The 23,454-nt window shown below is 37.2% G+C and overlaps 2 protein-coding genes and 1 pseudogene across 4 annotated transcripts in view; 2 read left to right on the forward strand and 1 right to left on the reverse strand.

The window, feature by feature from the left end:
• The first annotated feature begins 4,217 nt into the window (after nt 1-4,217).
• LOC145787101 (myosin light chain 3, skeletal muscle isoform-like) lies at nt 4,218-15,752 on the forward strand. 3 transcript variants are annotated; one of them, XM_082598824.1, is made up of 7 exons: nt 4,218-4,290; nt 7,326-7,353; nt 9,480-9,623; nt 11,171-11,344; nt 11,759-11,836; nt 12,274-12,335; nt 15,102-15,752. In XM_082598824.1, the coding sequence occupies exons 1-6, from the start codon at nt 4,288-4,290 to the stop codon at nt 12,303-12,305; spliced, it is 459 nt and encodes a 152-aa protein (XP_082454950.1). In that variant the 5' UTR covers nt 4,218-4,287; the 3' UTR covers nt 12,306-12,335; nt 15,102-15,752. The 3 variants fall into 3 exon arrangements, with proteins under 3 accessions (XP_082454950.1, XP_082454951.1, XP_082454952.1); XM_082598825.1 differs by lacking the exon at nt 12,274-12,335 and adding an exon at nt 13,948-14,017; XM_082598826.1 differs by lacking the exon at nt 12,274-12,335.
• A 2,343-nt stretch (nt 15,753-18,095) lies between these two features.
• LOC145788025 (U6 spliceosomal RNA) lies at nt 18,096-18,187 on the forward strand (annotated as a pseudogene).
• A 1,841-nt stretch (nt 18,188-20,028) lies between these two features.
• Nucleotides 20,029-23,454, reverse strand: part of LOC145787459 (uncharacterized) — a 34,876-nt gene continuing 31,450 nt past the window's right edge. Inside the window, exon 5 of the mRNA XM_082599207.1 lies at nt 20,029-22,055. Within this exon, the coding sequence (XP_082455333.1) occupies nt 21,643-22,055 (413 nt within the window). The 3' untranslated portion in view covers nt 20,029-21,642. The remainder of the gene's footprint in view (nt 22,056-23,454) is intronic.

A 23,454-nucleotide genomic window follows, 5' to 3' on the forward strand; every position in this document is an offset into this window, starting at 1 on the left:
TTCATCGATAAAGGCTAAGAGACGTCCGTAGTAGGTTACTGTCATTTAAACTTGAAATTGAGAAAATTTTAGATTCTTGAAAGAAAAAGAGGCTTGAGGCATGTTGAAACCAGCGCTTACGAAAATAATGCTAGAATTGTTTTTGTAATCATGCTAGAATCGGAGAAAAAAAAATCTTCAACACAAAGTGAAGGCTGTCATGAAGAAATAAGATTATAATAAGAAATAAAACTTGTGGAATAAGATTGTAATTGGAGAAGTTATAGGCCTAGCCTACTGGAGAAATTGAGCATTTTTCCACCTACGGTACCGGAGGGATTTTGAGAATCTGTAGGGAGTCCCTAAGGGATTTTTTACAGTGAGCTAATCAAAGCTGTTGGTTTGGTTTTGAATCTTTATCCTCGGACTGACAAAGCCTTAAGTTATTCTTGGTGGTTTCGCATACTTGTAGAGGCTTTTGACGCAGGGCCGGTTCCGAGATGCACAAAGTGAAATTTTCCGATTGTTGAAGTCTTGTTGCCTGGAAATCATTTCATCCATTAAGTGCCGCTGAATGGAGAGCAGTCCTAAGAATGCGTTGCTCAAACGCACACCCCGAGAGTCGAACCAGTGCCGCTTGATCTTGAAGCTTCTTCGTTCACGAAGTCACGCGCAACCAACTGAGCTATCTGTTGCGCTTTTCATCTCACACTCACCAAAGCAAAAATATGTTAAAAAATGATCACACCTCCTCTAATTCTATATTAGACGAAACCAATGCACTGATTTGCACTCAGTTGTAGTCTATTGGGGTAGGTGGTGCTGGTGCTTACTAGATGACCATTTGTGGTCGTTCGCTGCCACCCTGATTGCGCCATAATCTACTTAACAGTTGTACAATGCATTTGATCTGCTTGTTTGTTTATTCATGGCGCTATTAAAACAAAATAATTTGACTTAACCATTGGACTTTATCAAATTACTTGTAACGTAAATATTGCTTTCCTTGTTGTGCAAATCGGGTCCAATTAAACCTAGGCCGATATAGCGAGGGTAATTGTGGCCTATCAATCAAGCTACAGTATGCCTTTGGTATGTTCTGACGTTTTCTACCTAAAAATAAAAACATATTGTATTAGAAAAATCTCTATATTTAGAGGATATTACGGACTGATCAGTGCCAAAGTTTGCTCTGGGACATAGACTACAGAGATTTTTGAATGACGCTCGTGGGGATTTGGCAATTTTTTCCGTGGAAACACTTTTCAGGGTTTCTCTATTTGTCTGCATCATAAAATCAGCGCTTCCACTTTTGTGGTAATTACCACAATTGTGGAATTTTCATCATGCTTGTGGTAAAAATGTGGTAATGAAAAATTTGTGGTAAAAATGTGGTAATATGGTAATTTTGTGTGGAAATGTTGCCAAAATGTGGAAATTATAAATTTTGAAAATTTGACATAAAATACTATCAATAAATAAGAGCATTTAAACTGTTGTCCTCCAAAATCGAACAGATATGCAAAAAACTACTTACAACAGCATGTGACTAGCATGTTCCGCTGTTTTCGGTTTGATTTTGGAATGCGTCCTGACTTTTGACTTTAAAGGTAGGGTGACCATGTGAACATATTCATAGTCAAGATGTCTTTCAGATTCTAGCTGCGGTGTCAAGTACAGTACTTTGCAGTGGCGTAGCCCAGGAGGGGGTTTGGGGGATACAACCCCCCCTTTGGCACGCGTGTGACGTCACGATATTGAGAATGATGCTTTCAGTCTCTACAAAGTTTGCCTAATTTTAAACGAAACTGCATTAAAAGAGCGAGTTTTGCGAATACTAAACATTCAAATATCTCAGCCAAGAATTAGCAACAAGAAAACATAGAGACTTAGCTTTATTACCGAAAAATGCCCAAGAAAACATGATCTTATTCTTTTGTTATGCCACCAGACAGCACCATTTTACAGGAATATTTATACCCACATTTTTATTGAAAATGCTCTTAGAATGCACCAAATTTAAAGTAATTTTTCAAAAATTTCTGGGGAGGCCCCCCAGACCCCCCGCCGCTGGGTGTCGCCTTTGGCGAAGAGGCCGGTGGGCTAAGCCCGGCGGCCGTCAAAAAACCCCCTTTCAAAATTCCTGGCTAAGCTAATGGTACTTTGCTTTCTTATTTCGGACGTTCTGTTAATAAACTGAGTAGCCTAGTTGTTTTAGGCCTTATTTTACACTATATAGTGTAAATATAACCAAATAATAGCGTTGCCAGATAAGGAATTCTGTCGTAATTTGAGAAAAGTTTAAAGCTGTTGAAAACAAAAACTTGCATTTTAGAAAAAATTTTAGTTCTGGGTAAAGATCAAAACCCTAACCTTATTCCTAAGTCTTACCTTAACCCTTACTAACTTTAATCCTAACTCTGACAACACCTGATAGTAACTATGGCAACAAGTGGGTAAAAATAGCCACTGTGTTAATGTAAAAGTAAGTCGAAATACGGTTAAGATCGGGTAAAAAATCACAGTAAAAAATGTGGTAATCTGAGGACAAATGTGGCAATACAAGTGGTAATCTAGCTTTGTAAAAGTGGAAGCACTGCATAAAATACCAAATAAATAGGACTTGTTCAATTTGGCTTGGAGATTGGAGAAAGTGTGTGGTCGACTCACTGACTATCCAACCAAGCAGTGTTTGGCAAGATTAAGCAGAAAATAGTATCCTAGGATAAGTTTTTTTGCCATGTGATTGGCCGTCAAACAGCTTGCTGCAGTCGGACATGTTTGGCCGCCGAAAAAAATTGTTTCGAGGCCTGGCTGTATATGTAGTGACATGCATACCTTTTTCCTTAAGTTAAACCTTGTTTAACGTTTTCTGCAATAGATTGAGTTTCGCTTTTAGCAGCATGAACTGTTGCTTACTTCACAATGTAGATACTAATGATCTGTTAGCCTGATGCTGCGACTTTGCTGTAACAGTTTGCACTAGCTTTCAGAACACAGTTCCCTAGTCATTTACTATGACAAATGGTGTTCAGAGTCAGTGTATTGTTGTTTTGTGTGGTTATCAAAATCAATTTATCAAATCAGTTGGTCTAATGATTAGGTCTAATGATTAGCAACCTAATCTATTAATCAACTGGTTCGATAAAAAATATGGCATTTCCTGACAACACATAAACTCAACAGACACCAGCCTCAAGCCAAAGAAAAGACCGCATAAAACAACAATACACTGACTGTAGTACCATCATAGCACATGACTAGGGAACTGTGTTTCGAAGGCTAGTGCAAACAGCTATTACGGTAGTACTACAGCAAACTTGCAGCATCAGGCTAAAACAGGTTGTTAATATCGGGTGCAACCTAATTCGTACCATGAACAATTCGTACCGTCAGTTCGTACCTTGAAAATATCGAAAGAAAAAATTAAAAAAAAAGCTGAAGTCGCTGATCACAGTTTTTGCAAACATTTTAAAAGAGTTAGGGTATCGGTAATCGGTATCCGCCAACAAACAAACTGAAAAAATCGAGAGAAAAAAATGGAACATCGCTGATCGCAGTTTCCGTTTTTCCACAGTTTCCACAAACATTTTAAAATTTTCGGTAATGCAAACATTTTAAAATTTCCGGTAATAATCCTAAAAATTTGCCGAAGTCGCTAATTGCAGTTTCCGCAAATATTTTAAAAGGGTTAGGGTTGATCGGAGTTTCCGCAAATATTTTAAAAGGGTTTGGGTGTTTCCGCAAACAAACAAACTGAAAAGATCGAGAGAAAAGAATAGAACAAAGCCAAAGTCGCTTATCGCAGTTTCCGTTTTTCCACAAACACTTTAAAATTTCCGATAATGATCCTTGAGAGTTTGCCGAAGTCGCTGATCGCAGTTTACGCAAACATTTTAAAAGGATTAGGGTTGACCGGAGTTTCCGCAAACATTTTAAAAGGATTAGGGGTTAAGGTTAGGGTTGATCGGAGTTTCCGCAAACATTTTAAAAATTCTGGTAATGATCCTAAGAGTTTTTGTTTGTTTGTGGAAAATTTTAAAATGTTTGCGGAAACTGAAATCAGCAACATCGGCATTTTTTAATTTTTTTTTCTCGATCTTTTCAAGGTACGAACTGACGATACGAATTGTTCAATGTTCATGGTACGTACGAATTAGGTTACATCCGTTAATATCTATCATACATTGTAAAGTGTTTTATTCTGATAGTTACAAATATCGTGTTTATATTTTCAGCTGATAGCTTTTCTACAGATTCAATAACTTTGCTTTGGACCAAAGTCTTTTCATAAAACTATCCACCAAAATGGTAAGTTGATCACACAAGCATAATTTATTATTTGTAAATTTCCTTCAGCTGTTATAAGCTTATCATACTTCACAGTCACACGTTTAATTTTTACAGGTTTAAAAACAATTTTTATTCATTCTGTGCAGATTACTACAGGTTGAGCCGATCATAACAAGCATTTTGCTTCTTTGTGATGTCATAGATGTTGCCATCATTGTTACTTGGTTTCCATTGGGACAAATTGATTGATACTTTATCGTGGCGGATGGAGGCTGTCCTTAGTAATTCTGGAGTTTTTTCTGCAGATTGGATTACGGTTATAATATTTAATATCTTTTCAGGAATGCAGGTTTAGAGGTTTTTTTTGCAGATTAAATTACAGCTGTAATATTTAATATCTTCTCAGGAAGTACAGGTTTAGAGATTTTTTTTGGCAGATTAATTTACAGTTGTAATATTTAATATCTTTTCAGAATTATCGATTCTTTGCTGTTTACATGTTTTTTGCAGACCTTCTGATGATCCGTTAGGTGAAACAATTTGTAAAGGCTTCAGATAGTAATAACTACATTTGATTTAATTCGCTCTGCTTTGCCTTTTTGCTTGGCATTGAGCACTTTTTGTAGTATTAATAGTTTTCATTGTTTTAGCCTCTGAGGCTATATGCACAGTTGCACAATGCACGTGTTCATTTGAGCATGACGTTTGACCTCAATATGCACCCAGGCGTGTTGTATGATACCTCAGCTTTGTATAATTTTGCAAATGGTCAAGTTGCACATGCATAATAAATGTATGAGTAAGGCGGCAGCACTAAAACAAAAAAATTGCTAAACCAAAACCCTTAAATTATACTTAAAGGCAAACGCTATCTGCAATATATTATGAATATAGCCTCTGAGGCTATATTCATAATATATGGTAAGAATAGGCACTGTTTTTTAAAAATAAATTTTGTTAATTTTACAGCCACCAAACTTATGTGTTTTTAACAAAAATGTGGTGCGTCGAAACAGTCATTTCCCCAAACCAGGCCAGTAAGTTTGAAGATCAAATTGACTCTGTAATACGGAACAAACGTTTCAATTCAATTTTACTTATTGTGGTAGAGATCACATGCAAGTTTGTTTGACAAATGTGGTCACATTTCCTTTTGACAAATGAAAATTTACAGAGAGAACTTCTTAAATTCTAGCAAAATCAAAAAAACTGAAAATATAAACTGTTATACCGGTACTCATATTTAAAAAGGCATAAAAAATTGGGTTGTGCTCAACTTAAAAACATCACAATAAAGCATTGACATCGATTGAGTCACCTCGAATTTAAATCAAGATAAAATAAAAAAATTTGTGCAGCGTCAAACCTTTATAATAATTTCCTTGACAAAAGTCTTAAATTTAGAAGTAATATACTCACATAAATAATCTTCACATAAAAATAAAGGTAATATGTGTAATTGTGCAAGGTTGTTTGATTTTGTACCTTGATTGACTTGATGAAAACATGTGCTAGGCGTTTTGATACAATTATTTATTTATTTGATACATTTAACTGAATGGCACAAGGAAAAAGGCTTATCGTAAATGAGCTTTATTGTTCAGAATAAGTATGTTAACTCAGGTGCAATGGGCAAGTTAATCATTGCAATTGTGTGATACAATCTCACAATCGTTTGCAACTCTGATTAAACTTGATAAATGTAATCATTGTTCTGTTTTTTGTTTTTTTTGTCTTAACAAAGTCCAGGTGTGTGAAGTTTGGTTGTTTGCAGCGAGATATCTTGTCGATGACATTACATCGCAGGCAATTATTCAAAACAAAGAATGGAATTCTCCTTAAATTGTTTATCCTTACCGACTACCGTAATTGTTACTCATACTACTCATTTCCTTTGCTTCCAAGTATCTGGCTGAAGAAATGATCATATAAGATTAAGTGAATGCAATAATCAATCAAGAAGCAAAAAATCTATTTTTTCTTTGTGGAGTAAACCTATACGATTAACTAATTGTTTTACTTAACATTAGGTGTTCTTTTGAATTTTGATGCAATGAAACAATTGATACAAAGCAGTACTGTATGCAATTATCCGATTTCATCTATATTTGAGGAAAACAGTTAGTTTGTATTTGTCTTTTCCATGTTATGTTTTTGTTTGTATTTATTGAAAGTAGCAACTGACTGACTTGAGCAACTCTTATGGTCTTTTTGCTGTCTGATTTGCATTCCATAGGAATTGTTGGTATTCCTTTCCATATGAATTGTTGGTATTATTGTAGAATTGTAGGAATTGTAGCATATATTGGAAAGTAAACTTGATTGCTTAGCTATATCCAAACAATGCTTCCAACTAGCTCCATATCCTTATGAGAGCCTCAAGAAGAGATGGGATTGTGAGAAGGTTGCTATTCAAACAGCAGAATTTGTAAAAATTCTATTTGATCAAGAACCTTCTGGCAATCCCAGCAAAGATGAACTGGACTGCTGATGTTTTTAGAAGAGTAGGCTAGTAACTATATTTGATTTAATTCGCTCTGCTTGGCATTGAGCACTCTTTGCAGCTTGTTAAACAATCTTTATTTTTATAATTATTTTTTATATAGCAGTAGTTCCATTGTAAACATAACTTTGCATTGCTCTCAAAACCATGCAAAGCAACAGCGTCAACACAGCTATGTACCGTAGTAGCACAAATGAGTACTTTATTATCTTTATCTACATAACATATAAATAATAATAATAATAATGTTAGTTTTTATATAGCGCTGTATCCATCGCAGAATGCGTTGCTCCTCAGCGCTTTACAAAGCAGACAGTGTCAATGCAGCCGTATAGAGGCGCAACTGAGTACATTATTACCCGAATCAACTCCATTACTCAGTGCCAAGCAGAAATTAGATTCAGTACCATTTTTAAAAAGTCTTTGGTATGACCCGACAAGGTATCGAACCCATGCCTACCGATTCAGAGGCGGGCGCACTAACCACTAAGCCACCGAGCCGGTAAATATTTATATTGATACAAATGTTATTTCATTTTTATATTTTCAGACTGATTTCACAGATGATCAACTTTCAGGTGAGTCTTTGTTAGATAAAATTATGCCATGATAGCTAATAGGTTATCAGTAACACTCTGTTTAGCAAACCAATTGCAAAATATAATAGCCATCAAATGATATCTTTGTCCCTGTATTTGTCATTCTACTCATTTCCTTTGCTTCCAAGTGTTGTACCCAAAAAAACCACAGCAATACCTCTATTATGGAATTGCATACTGTTAAGACTTAGGAGCATGCAGAATTCTTCAGTTTTTAATCAATAAACTGCTGGCAGTCCCATTCAAAACCACAACGTATTACAAGTGCATACCATAAACTGAATGAGGGTTCTAATGAGGTTTTTTTTATCCAAAGCAAATGTATTACACAGTCAAGCTGTGTCATTATCACAATGTTATGTTTTGGAACACTTAAGGGCATATGTTGTTTGGTATCATAGGCTTGCTATTGTGAGGTCATTGTTTAATAACAAATTAGTTTAATTCGATCCAGGAAATAAGGGTCACCACTATGTAGCCATCACAAACAGTTGTCTAACACACTACAAGTCATACACACACTTTTGCATCACAAGCACTGTTTTCTTTAACGGTTTCTTGTAGAATTCATACTCCATTGTGCTTGTTTATTTGATTTGAGCAAGCACTGTAAGGCAATGTGAAACAACAATTCAGGTATAAAATGTAATCAAAAGGACATGCTTTTAGTTGCGGTTTTGGTCGTTTTAAATTTTTCTCATGTTAAAAATGAAATCGGTTGGTTTTGCGTGAAGTTCAACAAGGCGTAGTTCTTTCATTGCACCGTTATGACGTAATAACTCTCAAGCTTGCGCGCCGTGTGTGTGCGGTGTCGCGCATTCCTAATATGGAGTCGGCCGGTCGGTTTGCGTTTTTCTGGGCGGTTGCCGAAGCGTAACTGATAAAAGATTCTGTTTGGTTTGATCAGAGATGGCTTAACGTTTGTCACAAGATGTCACCGAAAACAGCTCTGGATAACCATAACAAATGCTTTGAATTGACGTCAACATGAAAGTGGTAGCGTTTTTACACGAACGATTCAGTTGTTTTTAAATTTGGTTTTCATGTACCTTATTTTTTGCTGATAAAGCTATCACAGATAACGCCTGAGTTTAACAAAATACCTTCTGAAACGTATGTGTCACTGACATAAGTTCAAAAGAATTCGCAGTTACATCCAAAAGTTGCTGTCATAACCTTACAATCGCCAAGAGCCGGAGCAGCTGTGTGTGTGTGTGCTGACGCGCCGTACCTACTGGCGTTTCCTGTTTCAAACACGTTTATTGACATTTTGTCAATGCACATCAAAGACACTGCTACTTACTGAGTATAGTTTTTAAACAACTTGTCACATCAGTTTCTTAATTGCTCCTAAAATTACTTTAACAGCGTATGGCACCATAAAACGTATTTGATATAATAGTTTTGCAGCAGTAAAGAATCTACCAGCAAATGACACCGTTTTCCACCTTTGATTAGGTATAGAGTTTATAGACTAACTTATTGACTAACATTCGTACACCAATGTTTTAGGACACTTTTAATTTGCTTACTTAGTTTATGCTTACTTATAAATGTAAGATTAATTGGTTTCTTGTACAAAGTTATCAACAGTATTTGTGGTCTCAAACATACTCTTGGCGAAGACTCTACTAATTTAGTAGTTTCCAAAGTAACGAGAAACCGGCTGTGAAGTGTCAACGAACTGTGTAGGCTACATAACATTGTTTTCTTGCAAACGTTTCCTACATTCTGTGTTCAACCTTGTGATCTTTCATTGGAATGTCCCACATCATTTTATCGTCGATATTGACACCACGAAATCATCATGCCGTACTTTCATGAATATACTTTTACATCCAATGAAGTTTTGTAAGAAAGATAATGAGCTGTAAGGTCGGCTTTACTGTATGAAAAGACTGGGTTTGCTGAAAGTTTCTGGCTTTGTTTCAGTGCAGGCCACTGAAATGAAAATGAATGTTTATAAGTTATCTCTTTTATTCATTGCACTCCCCTGTTCTTTCCAATCTTCATTTTCTTATGTTCGCTTACTCCATATCCTGCTGTGAATCTGCTACCCCGTTTTCTTTTTTATATGAAACATAACCTATCGTCACAACCAACAGAGTACCGGGATTGCTTTTCCTTGTTCGACAAGACCGGTGATGACAAGATTTGCTACTATGAAGTTGGTGAATGCCTTCGTGCTTTTGGCCAAAATCCAACCAATGCTGACGTGGCCAAGGTTTTAAACAATCCGACTCAAGAAGGTTAGCAGAAAGTGTTTTATATTTATTGTGGAATTGAATGTTATAAATCATTGGACAAAATCGATTTCAATAAACAATATTGAGATTGGATTGTCGTGCAAATATCAGTATGTGCAACAAAATTGATTAGCGCGAATTATACAAATTACAACGTCCATTCAGTTTTTCAAAAAAGGGTCTACTGTTCCGATATACTACAATTTTCACTGGAATTGATTTTTTTTTGTAAGAGCTTAAAGTGTTTATAATAGTTTGAACGTGCAAGAACACATTGACATTTACTTTGATTTATAGTACACACTAGTGATGCAAGCCGCGCCGCGTACGCGGCCGCTTTTGACTTTTTCGCCGCGTGCCGCGCCGCGCCGCGTGGAAGGTTGAAATGACAAAGCCGCGCCGCGCCGCTTGCCGCGTAAACTTTCAAGAAATTAATTTTTCGTAAACGTAAACTTTCAAGAAATTAAACTTTCGTAAACGTAAACTTTCAACTTTTCAAGAATCAGCTATGAAACTTCAAATTTAAATTGGAAACACGGATCAGTTATTTTTCCCTTCGGAAACCCTAAGATGGAAAGCTATGCAAATGCAAATTGCAAATGGCTTGCAGTTGACAGGGTTTTAGGGCTTGCTTGTCAGGGAAGCTGTACGAATGTTTTTGGTTAGTAGCCTAGCTGATAAGCTCAGTTACCAGGCTATAGGCCTAGCGCAACTACCGCATTATTTACTATATCAGTTAGCCCAGTGAGTTCAGGCTATAAGTTTTACTCTTGTGTGTGTAGTTCATATAGCCACTGGCATTATAATTGCATTATTGCTTACAAAAAGTGTTCAAAAGTCCTGATACTGGATCCAGGAACATTCTATTTGTCTTAGTTTGTATTATGTCTTAGAACTTAGATGCATTGCTGATAAGAGAATATGATCTGGTTAGCCTGGCCAATTAGTGCACAACTGTATTGGTACTAGGTTACCAGTTATATGCCATGGATGCTTTTTCCTACAATTGACTTTCTAAACAATAACTCGTTAAAATATTTTTTTTTAATTTTGTAATTTGCGGTGTGCGGTGCGGTGCAGTGTCAAAGTTCCAGATAAATTGCGGTGTGCGGTGCGGTGCGCGGATAGATGAGTCAGTTGCGGTGCGGTGTGCGGATAAAAATTTTGGGTTCGCTGCATCTCTAGTACACACTACACAGGCGTGTTTTGAAGTCGTTGTAACTTTCACGTTTTCTTGAGAATTGTAAAAAAGAACCCGACTGGTACAAAGTATATTGCTGACTGACATTGAGTAAGAGTAGACTTTTTAACCGGTTTTACCAAATTGACAATTCGCCTTTGAGTTTCCCGGTTTCACAATAGTCACACGAAAAAGAACGGTTCAATTTTTCGATACTGTTGTTACTTTAAATGTTTTTGATGCTGATTGAATTTTCAAATTTCGCTTCTGTTCTTGATATTGTTGATTTTTGCTATTAACCGTACTCTAAGCTGCCTAACACTTATCGAATCTAGTTAGTCATTGTTCAAATTATCAACTCCATTTGCAGAATTGAACTCAAAGCAAGTGACCTTCGATGAGTTTCTCCCCATGTTGGCCCAGATCAAAAGACAAGCTGTGCCAAGCAACATCGACGACTATATTGAGGGACTCAAAGTATTCGACAAAGAAAATAACGGCACAGTTATGGGTGCCGAACTCCGACACGTTCTTGTATCTCTTGGTAAGAAAACTAACAATGTTATAGAAGAAATTTAAGCTTGACATCACGGTAGCAAAGGCAGAAAGTCTTTGTTTTTCAGATTAGTCCTTTGTTTGATTTTTTATTGCGAAGAAAATGTATAGAATTGGGTAAAGCCATATCATATAAAGTAGGTTTGCGTTGTAGTATCGTTAAGTGACAGCTTTGTAGATAACTTGGCCGCTAAATTTCTTTAACCGTTATAAAAATTTAGGTCTAGGACATAGTTTACTTCCAGTTAAACGGTTCTTAAATCTTTTATGAAAACGACACTTTCCATATTGTGGCATCCAATACAAAAAGAAACAACTCCCTCAGTAAAAACTAGCAACAATTCATCCAATATGAACTAGCTGATTCAGAACAAAGAACGTTTCAACCGTTTACTTCCCTCAGGTGAGAAGTTGACTGAGGAAGAAGTTGAGCAGCTCCTGGTGGGGCAGGAAGACACCAATGGATGCGTCAATTATGAAGGTTCGGTTTCGCATTTCACTTGACATGGCGTTCTTTAAATAATAAAATCAGTTTACAAGTAATACCACCTCAGCTTTCGCTACGTCAAATTTACAAAAAACAAACATTTGTTTTGAAGCAGTATTTTATTTGATGTCTCTGTCTGTTTCATAAAATTGGCATGTTATTGTTTACTGAACGAAACTTATTTTTTAAATTGGTTTGATTTAGTATATATTTTGTGTTTTATCTGTTTTTTTTAATCAAGCCCTTTCTATGCTACAATCATGGCTACAATACACCACGAAATTACTGAGGTCTACGACTACGAGCTTGCCTTAATAACATAACTGGGATGAAATGTAATGTTCGACAAATTTTTAAGTTGAAGCATGTTATTGTAATATTTAATGTACGTTTGGCCAAGATTGAAAGTGAAACGAAACTCCTTCTTTTAGCATTCATTAAAACTGTATTGGATGACAAGTAGCCAGATTGGACAGCTAAAGACCTCTCTACGGTAAATGTGTTCAGAAGCACGTTTCATATGCAGAGGTGGCTGTGCCGGTTGTGGTGGCACATCCCCTGCCGCTTTCTTTTCATTTTCGACAAAGAAAAGCTTTGAAAGCTGGGCATTTTCAGATACGTCATTCATATATGAACGTTAATTTGGGCGACTTTCCGCTTTCAACAGCAGCTTTGGCAGCAGCATGATAAAACTGGTATTGGTTCAATATCTGCTATTGTTGAATTAATGTAACTGCATTAAGGTGTCACGACCCAACTCGTAAAGTTGTTGCATTTTTACATTGATTCAATTTTTTTTGCTGAGGTGTTCGTGTCATCTTTTAGAATCTAGATCAAGCGTTTAATCAGCAAATTGGTCTTTTTTGCATTGATAAAACGTCTAAAAACGTTGAATCAATGCTAAATATGGAAAAAGTTGCTGGCAAAAATAGAGCTAGGTTTTCTACTCGCGCGCATTCAGTTTGAGCAATGACTTTAATCTTCAATTTATTTTCTCTTTCTCAAATATTTTCTCACCAACGAATTGTTCTTTTCTTTGAAAAACATCTTTTAAAAAAAAAGATTACTTGAGTATACCATAAAACCAGTGAGACACAGCCAGTGTTAGTGTAATCTCTAAATGCATAATTACCAGCTGGTTTACTCTATAGGGCCAATGCATTTCCCCCAAGGTCTATCTACAGCATACATACAGATCTTTTCTAGTAAAAACAAAAATCGAGTTAAAGTTAGCTTGGAAGACCTTGTAATGTACACTCTCAACATTCTTGATAATTCCCCAAACATAATGAATGTTCCGATCACTCAATCTGAAATTTCGAAGCGAGTTTCGTTTGAAGATCAACTGTTCCGTAGTGTTGGCTTCACTCTTCAATCTTCATGTTCCACAATGTCAGCATTTACTTATTCAAAGATGTGATGGTTTCTTATTGGTAGCTTGTTAGTTCTTAGTTGCCTTGGTCAACTGAAAGTGTAAATTCTATCTCTTCTCCAACAACTCAGTTTCTTTTGTCTTGTAGAATTTAGCAAGTTCTTGAGGAACGAATAATTCTCTCTTTGGCTGATGAACCTTTTCTTTCCGCTTATTTCCATCTCTTGACCGACTCACCGCACTGTACATTTCTTTCCATGAAAGTCACGTATCTTGTCTTTTCATCCAATGTCTTGAGGTATAGTTTAAACGTAAATAGAATGCTTTCCAGGTTTCAGCTTTTCAGTTGACTTCAATGTCGAACATGTAACTGTTTCACACCTAGTCCTTTGCCGCATGGTTCGCCCACTGCATGAAGTGCAAGCACTTTGACTGCCGGCCAGCAAGACAAAACTTGCCATATTTTTTGTTTGCGATACTTCACTGTTATGGCATGTGGACTGTCGACGCCTGCATCGGCCTTCAGCTTTTTTGAACATGTCAAACATGATGCAGCAAGGGATGTTGCTTGTCTGTCTGCAATTAACCTTAGGCTACGATTTTTTGCGCCTGCTGCTACTGTAAAAAAAGCTCCATGATCCCACCATGCGGATGATAATCTCGCATTTCAAGCACCTCGTATGGCGCTACCTGCTGATCTCCTGAAGCTAACGGATTGTATTATTTGGTCTAGCTTTCGTCAAAATGGTTTGTAGCGAGTGAAGAGGAAGCCACAACAACCTTCATCTTTATGTAATAAAGATGTACGTAGCATTCATTTGTAGCTGTTGTAGTGGTCTGTCCATCATTTTGATTGACGTATTGTAGCAATGATGATATGCTGCTGTGAGAGAAATAAATTGCTCGTTAATTTGCGACTAACAGGTTGACTTGCAATGTAGTAGTTGGTTTTATGATTTAGCTTACGGTTAGACATGATTCCCGTTTTATGGAATATATCGTTTTGCTTCATTAATCAATTTAAAGTGTCCCACAAAGTTATTTACGATAATCTCCCAGCTAAAAAACTTTCACTTTAACTCAACATATTAGACAATACATTAATGAGAAAAAAGCTGATTACGTCATTTAAGACTATACGTTTTTCCGTTGCGGAATCTACCCACATTGATTTAATTGCAAGTTTCAACAAAGAACTTAAGTTTCTTACGAATTTCAGACCAACAGTGGAACATTTCTGCTATTAATTCCATTGATTTTGGCTTTAATTTTTACCTGCTCAATATAATTGCATGCGGTGCGTCGCGTTTGCTTGCGCGGCTCCATTTACGTTTCTCTCCAAAGCAGCTTCCCTGACAGCAAATCAGTCATTTTTTACATTGAACGTCTGTAAACGTTGAATCAATGTAAAAAAATGACTGATTTGTTGTCTGGGTTGTCGCCGCATGTCATTAGCGACCATTGCGGTACATTTTATTGCATGTTTTTCTTTGATATGAGTAACCAATTCATAGCTGCATGAAAAATAATTGTGTTTGAAACACTGTGGCTTGAGCATAATGATGATACTTATTTAGCGTTTGCTGTTGAAATGTATGATATTTAGGCCTGTTCTGTTTTACAATTCTAAAACCGTAGGATTTTTACTAAAATTCTGATTTATTGAGGTTGCTGATTTATCGCTAGTTACAGATATACTAAACACTTTTGCGCTGCGACGAACAATGCAAATATATAATATAGTATCAAGAATTATCTGCACTGCTCTTCGTAAGACATGCACTTTACGTAATTATAAGTTCTTATGACGTAATTATTTCTTACCAACTTGCGGCTTGGGCTCGAGTCTGGTGTCCGTTGTAAAAACTGCATTGATTTTTGTTTCAGAATTTGCTCGAGCCATTGTCAATGAATAGCGACCTCAACATCAACAAAGCAAAAATACTTGCAACATCAAGCACTAAATTTCTATTTGACGCAGATAGCAACTTTCAACTGATGTACTTGTTTCCATTTTTGCGTTTATTATGCCCTTTTTGATGGTACATTTCGGTATGAGTTTGGACAAGTTCAAATTGGAAGTATTCGCTTGTATCATAATTATACAGAGTGTATGTTTGAAGATTTGCAAAACACATTGTTTCATGTAAAAAAAAAATTATTGAATTCCTCTGAAATCTTCTTTCATCAGCTGGTCGCCAACTGAACCCAGACAGCAAAATTCGTCATTTTTACATTGATTCAACGTCTGCAGACGTTGAATCGATTGAATCGACGTTGAATCGTCTGCAGACGTTGGATCAATGTAAAAATGACGGATTTTGCTGCTTAATGAACGGTTTGTTGCGTTTGACATTTGTAAATTTTTTCAGCAAATTTGCGTTTTTTGTACATAGGCCACTTCAAAATAAAACAAGGCATTTGGCCGCGTGGTCATGGCGGAAGCACTTACAACGCACCCGAAGCCTACTATACCCATTATATTCTGACGCGTAATTTGCGAATCATATTAATAAATATCCTTATGATTTCACTGAAGCTTATTGTGAATTTGTGTGCCTTTCGATCTCCGCTGTATGAAACGCATAGAATATGGAAGTGCTCTAATACTTTGACCAAACATGAGTTTTTCGAAAAAAAAGTTTCTCAGGAAACTATTGAAGAACTATACAGCTTGTAAGTGCAAGTACTTTGCTCAATTAAGTTGTCTGAATGAGTCTTGTATTTCTAAGTTTTATTTGTCAGGCCGCAATCTATTTCCATGTGAAGAGGTCATATTATTTTTCAACAAGATTATAGCAGAAGACTTTCTCAACTCAAGTTAACCAATAAATATCCCGGTATGTTACATTTATGTTAAGCAGCGTAATATCTACATAATTTCATTGTCAATTTATTTCAGAGGTGGTTGAATTTTTCCCGCAAGACCTCAATTATTATGATGCAGATTTTCGACAAATTTAAACGTGATAAATTTATTAAATCGATCTAGACTAATTGCTGCCCACACTGCAGTGGGTGTCTAAGAACTAATTTTTACCCGTGATAGCTTTGAGTGAGGTAACGTTTAATTATAAACTCCAGATTGTGTTTGGTTAAATTCACCATCGACAAGTTTTTGCTGAAATAGTAAGGTACAATTAAATGTTTGTTTTATTATCTTTATCCTGCATTTCGGGAAAGCGGACTTGAGCGCTATGCATCGGTGTACGCCTTCCGACGTACACCTGACCCACGCTGCAGCCGACGGCAATGTCTGTTTCCGATTGTCTACTCTACTTATGACTTAAATTTGGTACTACTCATTACTCGAAATCGATCACTGGGTAGAGGCAATTATCGTAAAGTTTCTTGCCCAGAGAAACAACAGCAAGTGCGGGTGGCTGGAGTCGAACATGCAGGCTCTCGACTGCGAGCCCAACGCTTACCAAAAAAAAAAAATCCAATTCGGCATGTTAGAAAAATAGATAAACAATCAGACAATAACATGACGATTCAGTCCAAGATATTGATATAAAACAACTGGTTGGAGCACATGGCCACCGCTTCACCGAAAGATGGCGATTGGTCGAAGAGGATGGAAAAACTTCTGCAGACTCTGCAGAACTTCTGTGGACAAAAAAACACAAGAACCAGAAGGCCAGTAGGAGTACTTACAACCTTACTATTTCGCTAATAAATCTACACACATTGGCCTATCATTTCTGGGCAAAAAAAAATATATATATATGTAGCCTATTAGTAAGTTTGGTGCATGTAATACTTAGATAGGATTATTTCAAGGAAGATTTAGCTTGTTCATTTTTGATTTAAAGCCTTTTACAGTTTTGCATTCTTTTCTTATAGTAGGGGGAAGCTTGTTTCAAACTGTTGGCCCCATGTTTCGTATTGATTGTTTGCAAGTGTTAATTCTGCAATATATCGGAATATAAAGAGAATTACAGTAGCCTACTTCTTGTTGTTAGGCTACTTGATTGTTTACACATGATTATATCATTGAATGTTGTGGGAAGTAGCTTTTTTGAATATTTAAACATGAAAGTTGCAATCACTGTATTTTTCATGTGGTTAATTGATTTTAAATTATTGAGTTCCATTACACCTTTTATGCTTTCTCTGCGGTCAATGTCAAATACAATACGACGAAAGTTATTGCATGTAGCCTACGTTGCAGCTTTTGCAATGTAGTTTTGTTTTCATGACACCATGTTGAGATACAATATAATATCTGACTCTCAACTAGAGATAGGTAAATGGAGAGAAGTGCTTGTTTGTTTAGGAAAGGCTTAATTTTTTTTGTTACGCAGAGTGTTGATCTTATTTTTTGAAGCAAGATTTCCATATGAGATTTCTGTATCGCCGGCAATCCTTGATAATGTGTGCTGCCGTCTGCATTTCACCACACTCACAAGCAGCACTCTCTGCCGACGAAAGCAAGTACCTCCACGTGGCCGCCCCCGCAAGTACCGACTTTGGGAAACTAAACTTGCTACAACTGTCGCTATAAAGTTATGCGGAAGAACAATCATCAGAATGGCACCCCCAGACCAAGCACAGCGCCCTTGTCAGGGCGAATAGCACCAGCTGTTGTAGGTCAAGGAGTGACCATTCTGCAACTAAATGTTGAAGGCACCACCAACGCTAAACTAGACATCATCACGACAGGTAGACTACCATGAAACAAACGCTTGTGAAAATCACCGAAACATCGTAATTTAAGAACAGTCTTCCCTCTAAAAAAGCAATGAGTTGGTTTTTCATCCTTTTTGTGAGAATCTATAAAACCATCTTTCTTTTATTATAGACAACTGTCACTTGCGGTGCTCATCAGCGTGGCAAGAATTTGTTGATTAACAACATTTTGCAGTACTTGCTTCGGCAGTAGCCTACATATACTATAATTGGAACGATACAGATTAGCATAGCTCCTGCGCAAGGATGACACGCAAAATCGTGAAGCGTTCCATATTTCTTAAAAAAAAAAACGTTTTGCAGTAGGCCTACTAAGCTAAATATTTTCATAATACAATCAGAAAAAGTCTCTAAATTTATATGTAATAGCCTATATTGCCAATTTATTATAAATTGAGTTGGCACACCGACCCATTTTGCCAACAAAAACTTGCACAAAGAGAACACTGCTCGTGAAACACAATAACGGTGAAACTCGCACTAGTGTTTACATGACATTTACAAACTTAAAATAAGCAACCCTATGCTCACAGACAATTTCAAAATTCGAAAACAGACGTTTTAATCAACCACTGGGACAGTGTGGCTGGACATCGCATTGGAATAACTTTAAGCAACCCCCACCTAGAACTATAATCTGATTGGTCGGTCGGTGGAATCGTATGCAATGAGAAAATATGCTTCCAGGAAAGTATTTTTTGCCTTCGTGCTCTTTAACTCCCTCAATAAAAGTATTTTTGGTTATACTTGTACGCTGATACCTTCCGCGGGCCGCATGCGGCCCGCGGGCCGCCATTTGGTGACCCGATCTACAGGATAGTGGCACTTTTGGCGCCTCGTGATAAAGTCAATTTAACCCCCTTTGATACCTTGTACGGCGACAGATAAGCTTTGCTTCACAGCTCATCCTCAGCTGATGTTCGCCCTTCGTTTCCGAAGATGGCCAATGAGACTGAGATCAAGCTTTTGTTTAGTGTGGGCTTTGGTCAGTGTAGGCCAGTGGTTTTCAACCAGGGTTCCGCGGAACCCTAAGGTTCCGCCAGTAAGTCTAGGGGTTCCGCAAGTTGCATTCAAATCCGAGAGTCTATTTTAGTATTATATGCATATTGTTTAAATATAATCAAATATTGAATAGCTTTGCCACTATTAATGAATTTGCTACACTTTAACACGTTCACTGCGATCCTGAATTTTCGTTGTTTTCAAACACCAGGCTCAAGTTTCTCATTGAATTTTTTATGAGAATAAATGTAATTTTTTACAGTTTGTATTTTTATTGTACATAAATAAATCTGAACATGAGTATTTTAATTTTATTAATCAAACGATGTTTTTTGCATAAGGCAATTAAATTATTGAACAGGGGTTCCTCGAGCTTTTGGAATGTTTCATTGGGTTCCGTTCCACCAAAAATGTTGAAAACCACTGGTGTAGGCTTCATGAGTGCGGAGATGGCTGGTGAGGCCTATCTGTGCGGTGAAGCTTCCACTGCAGGATGGACATTGGAAGGATGGTTGGCTAGGGCCATGGGTTGTTTGAGGCTCGGGCCTTGCGATGTTCTCGTTTTTTGACAGCAGATAGCGTACGATGTTTCTCAGCTGATTCTGCGCGTTTGTAAATAAGACTGCGCCATGTTGGTCGTTCTGCGGCTAAGTCTTCCCACGAAGACACTCGTGGGAAGACATTCTCAGCTACGTCACTGACAGTAACGGCAAAGGGAACGTTAAACACTTAACTTTGCCCACGCTCTTGTGTGGTGGTTGAAAATTCGCGTTCAGTGTAGCCTAGTGGAAGAAGGTTGTCACGTTTTATCTATTGTTTTTAATTCTAGGGAGGGTTTGATCACATTACGACCACCGACAACATACGTTTTGTTACTTTCAACCTAAAAGAACAGTAAGTCGCCGACAATCGTATTCTTGAGCCACTCTGACGTTTGTCGTAAATCTCAATACTCATCCAATCCTCATTCCAAAGCTGGCTAATAAAATTGGATCGTGCGATAGGTTTGTAAAGAATTCCTCCACTGAAGTGAATTAAACTTTTCTTCCTGACTGAACTTTGCATATAAACTGCCATTGTGTGGGGTCTCAATCTTTCTGCAGAAAGCGCACGCTACGAATAAGAGCGCAAAAGTTTGTATTGAATGAATTAATTCATCACTTGACAAAGCAGTAAATGATAAAAACAAAAGAAAAAAGAAAATTGAAAACGCAAGGACTCCATCGCAAGCACACAATGTAAAGCCGAGAAATTATAAAATGTAACCAAACTAATTTAAGAAGTAAAACAGAAATATCAAAATCAACACCCCACAACCTCCCAAGCACAAAAATTAACCCTTCAACTTTATTGCACCAAATCTAAACAAACAATTACAGATTACAATGCGTGAGTGGGTCAACTTGGAAGAGTTAGATGCTACTATTTGAAAGCTTGATTTATACGCCTAAAGTTTTGCACCAAAGTAAATACTTGTTTCCAAACTATTAAGCTAATCACTTTGAAGTTCCTTGTTGGCTAAAAATCTTCTAACTGCCCAAACAGTAGATCTGCGCCACCGATACGCAGCATAGCTTGTCAATTGTTAGCAACGATCGAATGCGATAAAAGCAGTTCTGTCAAAATTTTCGAAAAATTTTAAGGATAAGACTTGACAGTGTCAAAAACAAACCAAATATCAGAGAGTAGCAGAACTTTGTGAGGAGATTTTGATCAGTGTGGTCAATTCTAATAAACTGGACTTTCACAAGCACGTTAAATCATAATGTGGTTCTATTATTTTGCAACTGCAGCTTCACAAATGATGATGATATAATCATATGCCAACATCTAATGTATTTTTCAGGAAATATTGTAGATTTAAATCTCAACTCGAGTAAACCATTACTTGAAAATGGTGGCTTAGCGAAATCTTCCTTCGCTGAGAAAGTTATAATAGGCCTACAGTAGATGTGGCAAAGTTCTGAAACTATGCACAAAAATACTGGCAACTGCATAAGCATTTAAGCAAACATAATAAAAGCGTTGAAAAAAACAACAACAACAAGTTCAATTAAACAACAGATATATAAAAAAAATCAAGAAATTGGAAGTCATTCCAACCAGGCTGCTTGCCTACTACTTACCAAGTTTCTTATTGCAAGATTACAAAAAGCAACGCAAATAAAACGACCGCCACCGTAAAGCATCGTTTTATGCGCATAGTATTTTAAGAAATGTTGAAATATTGTTGACCAAATTACAAAAGGGCATAGCCTACACATTCTTGTTAGGATGATTTTGAAAAGCAAAAATTCGTGACGATAGGTTTTCTGAGTTGATTACGTTGACATGTTACTCAAAAGAAGTTTTGATAAAAATTAAACTTTTTACAATAATTTAACTCGTGCCAAACCGGTGCGAGCTGACCGTAGATAAGCGATCCCTTGGTTATAGCTATTTCATTGCCGTTCTTTTCTGTTCACCAAAAACTTAATAACAAATAGCTAAATGAACTATTGAAATGCGACAAAGGCAACAACGCCAGGCATGACCGAGGCCACAGATTTGCGAGAGCATGGACACTGGAGTGACGGTGGTGGCTTTACCCTCTGTAGCGTCATCATGCGGCTAACTAAAATGTGCGAAAACGTAGAAAATTCTTCCCTGCTCCATCCAACACCCACGGCGTGATTTAAACCGTGGCACACATCTTTGATTATTACTTGGGGCTCTATTAACCATTTTCACCCCATCACACCGCGACAACTGGGCCCCCATTGTCTAAAAATGTCTCGTTATACGAGGGTGGTGGTAGCAGATCGGTATGGGAAGACAGGGTGGTTGACCTGAGTCGCTCGCGGTTCGATTGCAATCTCCCACGATGAAGATGATTGTGATGAGCTGGAGGAGTGATCGGGACAAGAGTAACTTGCTGCACAGGGGCATTCCCTCGGTTCGGGGGCATCGGTGGGGACTGATATTTCTTGAGCACTCTGCGGCGGCGCTTGTGTAACTTGTAGCCTAAAAAAATCAGCAAGACCACAAATGCAACTGCGCATGCGCCGAGGACGATACCGATGATGACTCCAGTGCTGCTCATCTCTTGATCAGAGTCAACTTTTGTCGATGGCGTTTTACCGTTTTCAAATTCGTGAACTTTTCCATCTGCAAACAATTGCAATCGATGAAATTAAACGATGCAACACGCATAACTTTACTTTAAGTGAATGAAACCACTGCTACCAATGCAACCTTAAAAGCCTGTTTCACACTCAGTGATATCTTCAGAAGGCTCTTATTCCAGTTAATACTAAAGTGTATCCATTTTTACAAAAATCAAATTTCTGCTTAACCAATGAGTTAGTAGTCTACTTGATATCTACGTAGGCATAGATTGTTATTGGCCAAAGGTAACAATGATAACTGGTATTTTCTTTGAAAAGCAACAAAAAGTTGCAGACAACACTGTGTTTCTGTATTAACAAAATCAACACACAGGACTGAGGTTCAAACAACGTTAAAGTTAGTTTTTCCCAGAGAAACATAACCGTGTTTCTTTATATGCTGAGTCCCAAATCTCGATTAAGTGGAATCCTACGCACAAAGCTCACCGAGTTTGTTATCAAATCAGAAATCACTACTAGACTAGTCCAACAAATCAAGAAAGAACACTTTCATAAAAACATGAAGGCTTGTGCTAAGTGGGCTTCTTTTCACAAACGGGAAACTTTTTCCTAACTTTCTTTCAGCGGTTTAGTCACTGAAACAAACATTGAAGAGAAACAAAACACTGGGATGTGGATTGTAAAAATATTCTTCGTTGCGCAATGAATTGAAAAGGTTTAGGTGACTAGACCCCGCCATCACATGAAACGTGACTTCAAGACCAACCCTGACATCCAATCAATGTAAAAAACGGTTGATTTTTTGCCTGGGAAATTGCGATCTATGTCACTTTAGATATTTGTTGTTTGCGACACACGCGGCAAAAGTGCCTCAGCAGTTTTTTTTCACAATTTTCAATTAAACTTGACTTTGAAAGAAATGAGATAGAAGTCCAACTGCTCTTACGATTATAAGCCGACAACGTATTTATATGTCACTCTGTCTATTTATAAATTTCAGATGAGACTTTCTCACTAAAAATGACTTTACTATTGTCCAGAAAGGGTTTTAGCACTTTCATGCTTCTATTTACTTTACGCTGTGAAGTATTTAGTTGGACAATGGCATCATAGGCTAATTTGTGAAAAGTATGCGCAAAATTTACTGCAACCAATGCGTTAGAATGAGGGTGTCGTCGCTTGCAACAAGGCTATGAAATATTTCATTGACCAATTCGTTCTCTTGCGTGCATTGTACGTTTCTTGTAGGTAGCTCTAACATTACAATATAAGCGCAGAAAAAAGAATTTCTTTATCTTGCTCAAAAGAAAAATCACAGCATCATGTTTACAAACTCAAGAAGAAATGTAAAAAATTTTGGCCAAAACCACATTTTTCAAAGTAAATTTCCTCGGGCAGGTGGTAAAGCCGATTAAGTGAGTTGGATTGAAAATCTACAG

This window comes from Aplidium turbinatum, chromosome 18 (assembly GCF_918807975.1).
Source record: "Aplidium turbinatum chromosome 18, kaAplTurb1.1, whole genome shotgun sequence".
Lineage (NCBI taxonomy): Eukaryota > Metazoa > Chordata > Ascidiacea > Aplousobranchia > Polyclinidae > Aplidium > Aplidium turbinatum.

Coding starts and splice junctions, on each gene's coding strand:
- LOC145787101 (XM_082598824.1), top strand. Junction 9,624..11,170: donor AAACAATCCGACTCAAGAAG/GTTAGCAGAAAG, acceptor CTCCATTTGCAG/AATTGAACTCAAAGCAAGTG. Junction 11,837..12,273: donor TGGATGCGTCAATTATGAAG/GTTCGGTTTCGC, acceptor TCCTTCTTTTAG/CATTCATTAAAACTGTATTG.